The 13,096-nt window shown below is 42.3% G+C and overlaps 1 protein-coding gene across 1 annotated transcript in view; it reads left to right on the top strand.

The window, feature by feature from the left end:
- Positions 1-1,004: 1,004 nt before the first annotated feature.
- NEMP2 (nuclear envelope integral membrane protein 2) overlaps positions 1,005-13,096 on the top strand; it is a 26,321-nt gene continuing 14,229 nt past the window's right edge. The window contains exons 1-6 of the mRNA XM_018556071.1: positions 1,005-1,089; positions 4,913-4,969; positions 5,181-5,290; positions 8,173-8,401; positions 9,855-9,927; positions 11,225-11,318. Of these exons, the coding sequence (XP_018411573.1) occupies positions 1,005-1,089; positions 4,913-4,969; positions 5,181-5,290; positions 8,173-8,401; positions 9,855-9,927; positions 11,225-11,318 (648 nt within the window). The remainder of the gene's footprint in view (positions 1,090-4,912; positions 4,970-5,180; positions 5,291-8,172; positions 8,402-9,854; positions 9,928-11,224; positions 11,319-13,096) is intronic.

Raw genomic sequence — 13,096 nt, 5'->3', positions numbered from 1 at the left:
CCCCCCCCCCCCCCAATACACATGAAAAAATACACCCACACACTATATATATACATATATATAATATATAAACAACCCCAGTCAGTGTACCCCTCACCTAAACTACAATCCCCGCCCCCCACCTAAAATACAATTCACTGCAATGTCCTGCAGTGATCTGCATTCCGCTGCCACTTGTCTGGTCCCTGCCACCATCTCCTTCACTGACACCATTGGGAGATAACTGTCAGGCAGCCAGCAGCTGATGATGCACCTCCAGGCCCAGATTCCTCCCATGCCTCTTGGGATATGTGATGTGCATATCCCAGGAGCACTGCAGATCGGCACGAACATGCATTGAAGAAAAAAAAAGGGGGGGGGGGAGGGTAACCAAACAATATAAAAAAACAACTGGATGCAGAGGTGCAGGAAGGATTAAGGGGGGCAAATGTTTTTTTCAGCGTGAAGGTCCAAAGCTGCACCCATTGTAAGTCATCTCAGCAGTAAATATTGCAAAAAAAACAAAAACCTTTAATGTCACTTTAAAGATCTTCACATTTCAAAAGCCCAGGTATTGTGCTTACACTGGGCTCAGCTACCTGTGCAGGTGACCACACTCACACATCATGTCTCTTGTCCTAAAAAAAACAAGTCACTGTCACAGCTCACACCAAGCCCCCAGCCCGGCCCCGCCCACATTTACCCGCAAGGTCCATACACAGGGCAAAGCGTAACCAACACTCCACTTCCGTACACAGAAGGCCAGACTAATCAACCTCCGCCCCTCTTCCATCCTCCTGATCCTGCTTCGTGCGAACCCTCTGTGGAAGCTCTGTCACCAGCTCACCTGAACACTGCTGTCTCATGGGCTGCTGGCCGGGACGCTGCTGGTATATGATCACTAGAAACCGCCAGTCCTGAGCCAGAAAAAGACCGAGAAAGCTATAATGATTCTAGCTCAGTGATCGGCTCTCGGCTGCTCTAGCCTGCCCTTCCTAAGCGCCAGTTCAAATAGAAGGAGAAAGATGAGAGTTGGAGGGTTCGATGTGTGGAGTGCGGTGTGCGGCATTGTTCACACTCTGCTTGTGGGCTGTGCACGGGGCCAGCAAGGTAAGCACATTTAAAATACAAGACGACCATAAACCGATGGCATTCAGTTTCTGTATCAAAAACCGGTACCATTTTTTTTTTTTAAATGAAATACTTGTTTACAGCTTCACTTCCGGCCAATCTTCTGCAGCCACTTCCTGTCTGTATGCATTGTAATTCTCTGGGTGGTTTTTATCATCGTGACAACAATGTGCCATGCTCATGACATATGTGTTAAAACGGTCACTTTCATCAGAAGCCTGTGTAACAAGGTGACAACACAGAAGAGCTGTTTGCAGACATGGACAGATGTGTTGTCACACTATTAACAAAGGACCTTCGTGGCAGGATCACCAGACATTGATATATACAAATACTCCCCGCTTAATGACCAAAATATGTTCCTATGACTGTCATTAAGTGAATTGGTTGCTAAGCGAGGAGTAGAGGAAATTAGCTCTAACATACGGTACAGTGTACAATACCTACTGTTCGGGGAGCTGGTTGAGTCCAAACAGTTGATTACGTAGGTTTGCATACCGTAAATACCCAAGTTCTTGTACAATACTGACCGGTGGGAGAGCTTGAACCACAGGGAGGATATAGAAGTTATGTGAAAAAAAAAAAAAGTAACATGTATTACATTAGCTCTAGTCGTAAGTGTGTTTTGGTGACGTGCAGGGACTTGGTGCAAACTGAGGTAATCCAAGCATGCACAGGGCTGGAAGGGCTGTGTGTTATTGACCGTTTTGCATGGGCTTGGGACGCACTTGGTTCACACCAAGTCCCCACACATCGCTTAAAGGAGAACTATGGGGTTAGGGCTTTTCCCCATAGTTCTCAGGGTAACGGGAGGACACAAACTAGCATCCTCCCGTCACCCTAGGCTTAGTATACCGCGAGCTACAGCTGGCGGTATACTGAGACGCTGAAGCGGATCCTGACAATTATGCCGGGATCCGCCCAGCTGCGTGAGTGACAGCTGGCTCTGCCTATCTAGAGGCAGAGCCAGCTGTACCAGCCCCCTCCCCCGTCCGATCCACCAGTCAGCGCTGGCGGAGCGGGGAGGGGGGAATCCAGCCCCTGTCACGGCAGATAGCTGTGCCAGGATCGAGAGGTGAGCGAACGCCGGTATGTGTTCGCTCACCTCCCGATCTACTGAGCCGACCTGTGACAGTCTCATTGTCACAGGTCGGCTAGAACTATGAGGTGAGTGAAAAGCACTCACCTCATATTTCTCCTTTAAAGGCATGTACAACTACATCTAAATAATACAAGGTACCTCTGCACTGCTCATTTATGTCTAGGGTATTGGGTAAAGCAGTTTCTTACCTGATCTCCGCTCCCCCAGTTCACCATTGACTTGTAGACTGTCACTTGGCTTCCCCTCCTATAATGCAGGGCTATGGACTCTGCATTAGACATGATGATGTCAGGAGCGTAGGCAATAGAGGCTTTGTGCGCCAGTCTTGGAGCCTGTGGCAGTGGGATTCAGGCAAGTAAACTGCTTTACACCGCTCCCCTAGACATAAAGGAGCAGTGAACATTTGCAGTGCGGGGGTAGACTCACTGCAAGGGGAGGTTATTATTTACCCGGATATAGGACTTAGTGCGTAATCAGATATAGGAAACATCTTTTATATGAACAAGATTCCATTAACAGTAATTAAAAGTGAAAGATTGTTTATTTGTAGACTACACATGTCAAGACGTGTCGCTTTAAGAATTATCTTTCATATAAATGATCTTTTTTAGATAGCCAAATGTTTGACTTGAAACTGCTTGTTTACAATGCTACCTGATATCTATGTGTGGCCTTACTGAGAGGATAATGGAACTAGTTTGTGTTCCCTGATCTGCTAAGTAACATTGTAAGCCCTCGTTCACACCTGAACGTTTTGTAGCACGTTTCTACGCTCGACGAACGCTCTACAAAACGCTCAAAAATATAAATCCCATTGTATTCTGGCTCTAGTCTCGTTCCCACCTTGGCGTATTTCCGCCCGTCCCTAACGCACTACAAAACGGCCCACGTCTGAAAAGGTACAGGTACTACTTTGGGCCGTTTTGTTGCGCGTTTCCATTGGGCCAAGTAGCCTTCGGAAACGCGCGACGGTCGTGCAACGCTTTCGAGAGTGAACCTCTCCTTCAGGTCAGAAGCAATACTAAGCAACATGACAGTTTGTCAGTTAAGACAGGAGAAAGCTGTTAGAGGAGGGGGGGGAATACGTCTTTCATGAGAGTTTTTAAAATTCCCTTTTAGTACTTTAATATTGAGGTTTTGGATGGAGTGATCCTTTTGGGAGTAGTGATGTCCTACTGGAGTGCAATATTCATCCTCTTTGTGGTTCTTGATCGAGCTCGAACGATTACTAGATAACTGGTCGCTGACCAGTAGCAAGGTTGAGCATATTGTGTGTCCTGACACCTGTTATATACTTAAGTGTCATGCAATGTACTTGAGTATGACTCTGAAAAAAAGAAATCATCAATAGCAGCTCCAGTGTTTTTATCCTGAAAGGTTCCACTGAAGGGAGATGTGTCCCTGGGTGGCATGTTATAAAGGTGCTAAGGAAACTCTTCACGCCCAGTTACATTGTGTTGTATTAACATCATATTTTGCTGTGCGTTAAGGCAGCCAATTCATTTTAAATGGAGAGACTGCTTACTAAATTTTGTAGATGTACTTCTTTTTTTTTTCTTTTTGTATACACTACAACATGTAGCATATGGGTTGTGATGTGCTACGTGTGTGGGCATGTTGCTTGCTACTGTAACGGTGCATTGTGGTGCTATTCAAAATAATTTGTGCTGTACCTCAGTGCATGTGCTACCGTAGATCTTGGTAAAAGTGAGTGAAATGCAGAAATGGAGGGTTTACTAAACATTACTGTTATGTTCCAGTGTAAATGAGCCCTTAAGTGCACCAGAAATTAAAAAGAAAAGATTTACTATGTTCTAGGGAACATCTAGAAATGTTAATTGTTCCTCAGCAGTACAAACAGAAAAGGAAAGCTGCTCTAGCCCCTCCAAACCAAATTAAATTGTAAAGCTGGCCATACACCTATAGATTATCTGCAGATTTTCTGTGGTCAGATGGAAAAAGTGCAACACATTCCTCCATCTACGTCAAACTGTGTGGATGGAGCAATCTCCCACTGGGCCAAGCTTCAGTATCTTGCTAGTCGGCTCCGCTGGCTCTCAAAATACAAAAACCAGGCCTGCACCCAATTAGATTGTTCAGGTATTTTGACAGCCAGCAACTAGCAAGATACTGAAGCTTGGCCCAGTGGGAGATTCCTCCATCCACACAGTTTAGCGTAGATGGAGGAATATGTTGCACTTTTTCCATCTGACCATAAAAAGTCTGCAGATAGTCTATAGGTGTATGGCCAGCTTTAGGAACCACGGTGCTCAGGTAAGGGTTTCAATGTCACATGTTCAAAAACCCGCACACAGAGTTGATCATCCCGGAATAAACTTTATTTCCACATGGCAATATACTAGCCTACAAAAGATCATTGATGCATTTCAGCTCTTTCTATGGGCCTTAGTCCTAACATTAAAAACATACCCTGAACGATTTACCTTTCATCTGGAATTTCTTCTAAAAATTGTAATTCCCGGTACTGTATGGGAGTGTGCCTAGGCACTCGAGTGCCTACAGTCTCATAGCTGTATATCTGCAGTGTGAGATCTAAGACACTGCTGCATCTGTCTGTCAATCTCAGGGGCATACTGCTGAACAAGACATAGTAAGTCGGTTATGGGAAAAGATGAGCTGCAAGTAGACCATAGGCAATACTGATGACTAGTCTTTTCACCCATGCCTGCCTTTGTACAGCTTCCAGGGTTCAGTTTGTCTATAGCGTCATTTTTGTGACGCATGTGATAACACTAGGTAAGAACTTCTTCTTATAATCTGACCATTCTTGCATAAAAGCATTGGCAGGTGGCTACTATGTGCACTTGGAAGTTGAAATGAGAGCAGGGTCTAGTATGTGCACTTGGAAGGCATGTGTGATATCATACTGTTATTTTTCGCAGTTTGTATGTCTATATACATTTCTTTTGTTATGGAAGATTCTGAGATTTTCTTTATTTTATTTTAGGTAACAGTTGTACATATCTGAACCAGAGTCATGGAATTGTGTTTAACAAAAGTCACTGCTTCTGTTATAAGGCAGAATGGAATTTCAAGCAAGCGTGGTCAACTATTCAGGTAACGTTACTTTATTTAGTACTGGCAGTTTCTATCCAAGAGAGTTGATCAGTCCCTTCCTCAGATGGAGTTTGGCAGGGACAGTAGACTGTAAAGTCCTACACTTAAAAGAAAAGGGTCAGTTTGGCTGAAAGTCTTTAATAAACTATCAATGTCTTTGGATTGTGGTTGGGAAGAACATACAAACTCCACGCAGGAAATGACCTTGGTCACTATCAAGAGACAAGTACTAACAATACACATCACAGTTCTGTTATGCAGCCCCCAGACTGAAACTGATTTCTCCCATCCAGGCTAAACAGTGTGGATGAAGGATAGTCCACTGCAGCTGAAGGAGTCTGCATTGCAGGCTATCGCATTCTGCAGCCACAGCACCTGCAGCTGGCTGAATATAGTGGTGTTGGTGAACAATGACTATATCTGATAGGATACAGCTACTGTTCGGCTTATCATTTTCCACCAGCTTCATCATTTTTTTACATTTATTTATACTACCCCTGCACTGCAAGGGTTAGGTGCTTGTTTTTGTCTACGTGCTAAAATAAAAAAGTTATACTCGCCCGATTCTCGGAACTGGCTCCACTGTTTGGGTGAGCACTGAGTATAACTTTTAATTTTAGCACCTAGACAAAAACAAGTGCTTAACCCTTGTAGTGCGGAGGTAGCTTCACCGCAATGGTTAAGAACAGTTTTGCCCGGAGTTCTGTTTTAACCAATGAAAACTTCCTAAAGCAATAGTGCCCAGCAAAGTCTTGTTATAAGGTTGGTTAGTTAAAAATTAATTTGTCAGCATGGAGTGCTACGCAAGTTTGATTCAGAGGGGATTCCAGAAGACTTGTATGTTTAGGGGCAGTACAGAGCAGCCATACATACCCATGTGCCCCCCTACAATGGACTGTGTGAGCCGTGTCTTTCTGTCATATTGGGAAGACTCACTTTATAACTCTAGGCAGTGTTTCTTCCTAATTCAGCATTCCCTTTCTGTAACTTAGCAATCTATTGGGATGTTCAGGTATTTGTATTATGTCAGGTCTCTTTTTTGCATCACACTAGTTGTAAAAGCAGGTTTCACATATGGTTGTAGGTACACACTTTGCTGCTGGTATTTGTGGTTTTAGGGTAGGGAAAGGTTGGAAATGGTGTTACAGTTAGAAGTGGTGAATCTCTAGTGGTGAATCCTTGTCTCATTCCTATACCAGTATGCCTTACCAAATATTAGCCAGCAGAGGGCTCAGATGCACCTCGATTCAGCAGAATTCCAGCTAGGATACTGACATTTCAAAAAGCTGCTCATACACCTTACAACCATCGCATGACTTTCGTTGTGTGATGGTTGTAAGGTGATTCAAATTTCATACGACCTGCCCATCTTGGACAGGCCGATTGTACTTGCGATCATCGCAAGCCCTCCCCGCCGAGGGAAGGGCTTTCGATGATTGCAATGCTGGGCGGCCAGTGTGCGCTTTTTCCTTTTCTACCTTAGGTCTGTTTTTTTTTATTAATTTCTTTTAATTATTGTTATTTGCACATACATCGTCTTACAGCAAACCATGACAAAGAAAACAAAAACACCACAGTACATACATATTATAAATACATAATATATACTCCATACATTATTCGTATCCACATGCTAAAATATTATCCTATATCCTCTGTAGTGGATCTAATCTACCCACTCTACTCCCACCTATCTCCTTTTTTCTCTCCCTCTCAAAATAAAATGTGAAATCAAGGATTCTGGATCCAGCCCTGAGTTAGATATCCAGGCATTCAATATTTTAAAGAACGTCTGGGGACTACCCCTATGCTGATACATCAATTTTTCTCCGCCCTCAGGGCAAGGTGTATTTACTGTACTCCATTATGCAAATAATAAGCAGAGCTGTGGGGAGTCAGCACCAGCATATCGGGGGGTGGGTGATGATGCTGATCAGGACAGGTTTACTTACCTATCCAACATCCTTGTTTTCCTCAGTGTAGGTTAGCCAACAGGTTTTATCTAAATTCACTAAGCTTTTCATCAGTGCAAATCTTTCTCGATTTGGTTTTAGAGCAAAGTTTAGCCTGGGCTTTTGTCGATTCAATGTTACTAGAAATAGATTTACTTCCCTAGCACGCATATATAATGTATACATTCTGTGTGTGTGTATTTATAATACATTTGTTTACGTTTTTGTTCTCTATACTTGATGATATGTTGTGGTTTTTTTTTTTTTTTATAGCTGTAAGTTCTTATGATAACAATCTTTGTCCCACAGATTTTAGGAGTCTAGAACCCTTGTGCCCAACCTGCAGCTCAGGGCCGCATGAGACCTTTTGGCACTTATTGTGCAGTCCTCGGGTCCAGAGCAGGCAATATTGTGTGTTTTGCTACCTAGATGCATACTCCAGTGAAGGAAAAAAAAATATTCTTTATGGTTTTAAGTAATTAAATGGTTTGGCTAATTCTTTTCACATGATCTCACTATTTTCCTATTCTGTCATCCTTTTTTCTCTTTTAATGTTGTTGTTTTTTCCCTCTAATCTTTTATAATGCATTGTCATGAGATAAATATCAAAGTCATTTTTAAGGAAGTTGTAGGGAGCACAAATGTGGAAGCATTGACTTGTAATAGGGCTGTAATAGCTGTGATCTAGCAATCTCATGTATGTTTTTCTCCAGTGTGATATTTAACTGAACTATGCCCCCAGTCTTCAACAACTCCTGCATGAAGTAATCCTTGTGTTGGTAGCCCTTTTTTCTGAATGCATGTCTTCATTTAGGACATTTACTTTTTTAAATGAGCAGTCATGTGCTTGTAAAATAATGTTATCATACTTCCTTTATATTTACCACAGTGTGCAGTGAAATCTGTTTCTTCCACTTCTTTGTTTCCCAGATTCAAGTGCAGAGCCAAGAGGAAACCGTTGCTGTTTCACAGCTAAATAAACTGACCTGTGTATTCCCCGAACATCCTCTAGTTTCTTTCACCTGCTTGCTACATTATCTAAGGAAGCCGGCAGATTCTAAGCTTGTGAATTTTAGTGTCGGCTGTCTAGATCAAGATTTTTGTTTTGATGTAAACATTGCTAAATTGGCACGTTACGAGGTGACCTTCACAAACATCTGTGAGTACTGTTTTCATTTCTTTAAGTTGTTTGTGTACAGAAAAGATTGCTTAACCAGTCTTGGGCTCCAGTCGCATATAGTTGCATTTCCCGTGCGGAAGACCGCGCAACACGCAAACGCTAAAATCTTTTATATGCACGGATTCCGGTCGTTTGCGGCTCTTACTATAGATGCGAACGTGCGGAATCCAACAAAACAAAGCGCTTGGACTACTTTGCGGGCCTCACGGTTTCGTACCACACGGCCGCTGCAAGAGTCTGAACAATGCGCATAGTTTTATATGTTTCGAGCCGCCCCACATTCCTATGGCTGAATACGCGCGGGCAACCTCTTCTGTGTGAATGGAGCCTAACTGGGGAAAAAATATTTATTATAGACAGGTGTTTGGTTTTATAGAAACTGCTTCCGCATGAGAGATCTAGAGCTTTATTTATAAAGCCTATATCCGTGCAGATGCAGTTCACCCCTAGATGTCGCTGGTGAGCGTAGGAGTTTTTAAAAATGAAGCCTATAGTGAACACCGCTTTATTTTCAGAAGAGTTAACATTCTAGTTCTGAGGATGGACATTACAAGATGGTAAAATAATTTAGATTCATTCATCTAAAAGAAATAATACTTAATAATACTCAATGTTGTATAATTGCAAGTGGAACCAAACCCTCAAATTCCTTGAGGGCCCATTTGCTACTTTGTTGAGCATTAATGCATGCGCCTAATGTGCGCTCCATTCAAACTCGGCCTAATGTGCGAAAAAAGCACTCAACCCTTTTTTCCTAATGCACCACTACACCTTGTCTTAGTATGTTGGGGTGCCATTTAGAATGGTATGAGTTTGGTAAAAAACAAGTGCATTGTCAGCCGTTCTTACTTTCTCCCGAAAAATGTATGGATACCACCAGATCAGTGTAGGAGTTTCATGTATTTTTTTACTTAATGCTAGTAACTTAAAGAATAGCTAATATATTATAAATGTAATATCGTCAACATCAGAAGAACACTTTCTGTGAAAAAAAAAGTGTTGTTCCATTGATTTGAAATACATGGAATTATTCTTTTAATTTGTTTCTGTTAAAAACAAAAACCCATTAGATCTTCAGTTCATATAGCAACCAATTAAGAGCAAAACATTTACAGCCATCTTGTATATACAAAGAACACTATGGACAAATCATCCTGATAAAGTTATGGTCCTGTATAGGTTCGTACTGCGTCCAGATTTTATCTGTGTATTTTATCTCATTTTTTTTGTTTATTTTCTAATGGAAACTAATAAAATGAATAATTTTATGTATTTCATTGTTAGTATACATTCTTTGAAAGTCCCATAATAACATAGTCCCAGATATTTGAGTCCAGGTAGTACTTTCTTCATTCATATCTTTTTTTTTTTCTTTGTTTTATGTTTGCAGTATTTTTTATTAATTTCGATTTTTGTCGCATTTTATTTTTAGGGTTCAATCCTCGGCTTTTTGCCCTTTTCATAAGTGGCTTCTTATTATTTTGCTTTGCTGGCAAATTGAGTAGGTAAGTCTGTTGATGGGATTTTTCTTTAGATTGACCCTTTCACCACAGGGTCACATGCAAAAAACATCTGCAATGTAAAAGCGGCCTTTACAGTGATATCTTCAAATGACGCACCTTTTACTGCTCTCCAGCAGGTGCAAGTAGATGGGTAGTAAGATGGGTTGAATACCTGCCCTCCCACCACATGCAATGGGTTCTCCCAAAAGTTTGTACTAGGGATGCACCGATACTAGTATCGGTGGTGAGGCCAAATATTTGGGCGAGTACTCGTATTCGCCCAAAGCTCCGATGCCTAGCCCGATACCTCCGGTATCGGGAAGCTGGGCAGAGAGCATTTGTGACGAGAGAGCATGGAGCCAGCTGCCGACCAATCGGGAAGCCAGGCGCCGTGTAATGACACGGCACCCTGCTTTCTGATTGGACGGTAAGCTGGATTCATGCTCCCTTGTCACATCATGACAAGGGAGCATAGAGCCAGCTTCCCGGCCAATCAGGAAGCTGGGCGCCGCAGCATTACACAGCGCCCGGCTTCCTGATTGGCCAGAAAGCAGGCTCCATGCTTTCTTGTCACCTAGTGATGAGAAGCACGGGGACAGCTTCCCTGCTACTCGGGAAGCCGAGTGGCGAGTCTTTACACGCTGCCTGGCTTCCCGGCTAATCAGGAAGTCAGGTGGGGAGTCATTACACGCCGCCTCGCATCCTGAATGGGTCTTCCGGTATCGGCAAGTAACGGGGAAAAAATATCGGTAATCGATAACGAAATACCGGTATCTGTGCATCCCTAGTTTGTACAACACTACAAGCCGATGGGAGAAGCAGGTATTTACATACCCAGAAATACTTGAAGTGGCCAGGGAGCAGTGAAGCCACAGCATTTTGAGACATGGGCTCCAAAAAGGTAAGTAGAGTGCTTTTCCTTTTACAGAGCTGTTTTTATTAGTGACAGGATCCCTTTAAACAACCAGAAATAACACACTACTGAAAACAGAGCCTCTGACATTTGACTTGCTTCTTAATCTTTTTTTCTCGCGAATTTACTATGCAAAGTATAAATATGGAACCTGTGGAATTTACAACCTTTCTTCCTCCTGCAATGGTGCTATAGCCATAGTGATAGTACATCTTACTTTGCATAGTTGAGAATGAGGATCTGTACAATGTACTTGACATGTAGAAACTTTGTGTTCACATGTCTCTCTAAATGTTTTCTCTAGCCCACTGTGTTAAAACAATAAAAATGTATTGAGTGCAAATATCTTTCAAGTGGATTTCCTTATTTTCTGTTCTGTTGTTCTAGGGCTTCTTCAGCTTTCTATGTTGCTGGCATAACAGTTGGAGTGACAGCTTCCACTTTGTTACTTATACTTGTACTGAAAAGGTTCATTTCAAAGGTATGTTGTGCACGTTTTGTTTTAATAAGGAACTGAAAACTTTGATTTTGGACCATGCTTATGATGTAAAAATTACAAATAATACTTTAGGGTATGTAGAAATAATCTGGCAGATGTATGAACTGTTGTTTCTCACCTTTCCACCAAAAGTCTCTGCTCCTGCCACTACACTATGGGAAAGGGTGAGATTGCACAGGCTTCATATTACTACAGCTCCAGCACAGGAAATGCCACCTGCTATTTAGCCTAGATCCAATCCTTGCTGCAAATGGGTCATGCTGACACTCGGTACTCATCCAGCCCTGATTCAAGCTACAAAGTAAAGCTTTTTCTGAACTCACTACTTTTGTTTCTCATGCCCTGATGAAGGGTAGTCTACAGCATTGGCTGTATCTGACATTTCCATTCAAATAAACAACCTAACACCTTCAAGTGAGATGAGCATGATGTGTGGTTGCTAACCACACATCCAGGACCTGCTATTTAGCCTGGGACTGAAGTTTCACAATGGCAGATTGAGACTGCTCTAGAGTATCTGTGCAGCTTAACTGACATGAATAAAGTAATTCTGTAGCCAATAAATAAACTTAGTTCTAGATCAGTGACAGTGAATTGTATCACCAACCGCTTCAGATATCCCCTGGACTTCTTCAGACAGGTCTCATTTTCTATTTGATTCTTGCGGAGGAACTTCAAGCAAACCGCTTAATGCACTAAAATTCCGCTTATTCACAGCTCTTCCCATCCTTGGCTAAATATATACCACTGCAACCTAGTCAACTCACTGGGAACCTTCTTTAAGAGTATTTTTAATCTGAGTAAAAACTCAAATGGAAAAGTGACAATTAGGGATGTTCTCATACCACTTTTTCAGGACCAAGTACAAGTACTTCCTCTCATGTACTTGCCGATACCAATTACCGATACTTTTTCTAACCTCCCTGGCAGTCTGATTTATGCAAGATTTTAGCATGCCAAAGCGGTACATTGCTTTTCATGGCAATTTGTTTTATTATGTAGGCCTGTAATTCATAGTAAATCTTAGGAATAACTCGCCTAAATCTGTCCAAACAAGAGCCCAGTAGACATCCCGGGTATGATAAAGTTTGAAACACTAAATCATAAATTATAATATAATAAAAAATTATAATATAATAATGGAAAAAAAATGGTATAGTAAATGGGAATTCTGGGGGCGCTGCCTGATCCGTACCACAGTCAATAGAGTACAATAAAAGTGCAGGCAGGGCACTGGACAAAGCTCTAGGGACAAAATTGAAGTGAAATAGTTTGATACAAATATGTAATTATAGCAGATTACATTGTATTGTGTGTATTCTGTGTAAATGTTATGTTTGCACTTTTGAATTTCCCGCCGGTTTCCGCCCCCGCTGTGACGCCCGAATGCCGGCATCGGCCGGGTGCACATAGCAGAGCACACCGCGGGCTCGCAGGGACAAGGTCAGTGACACTTTTGCGCAATCCCGAGTGTGGCTCGTGGTTACCGCTCTTGGTACTGAAAGTTAACCCCGAGCCACACTCGGGAATACTGCCAGGGAGGTTAAAGGGACAGGTGACTTTAAATGATCCATAGTACAACTACATGTTCTGTACTATGGATCATGATTTAACCTATTCATGTTAGCAGCGGAGAATTGTAACTCTATTGCTGTAGTGTAGTGGAGGTGTGTGCTGTATATATGTACTACATATACACTACACACGTCCAGTACACTGTAGCAATAGATTTACAGCCAGCCCGGTCCCAGCTTCCCTCA

Source organism: Nanorana parkeri, unplaced genomic scaffold (genome assembly GCF_000935625.1).
Source record: "Nanorana parkeri isolate BGI_ZX_2015 unplaced genomic scaffold, ASM93562v1 scaffold224, whole genome shotgun sequence".
In the NCBI taxonomy this organism is placed as follows: Eukaryota; Metazoa; Chordata; class Amphibia; order Anura; family Dicroglossidae; genus Nanorana; species Nanorana parkeri.
This window is presented reverse-complemented; position numbering and strand designations above follow the sequence as displayed.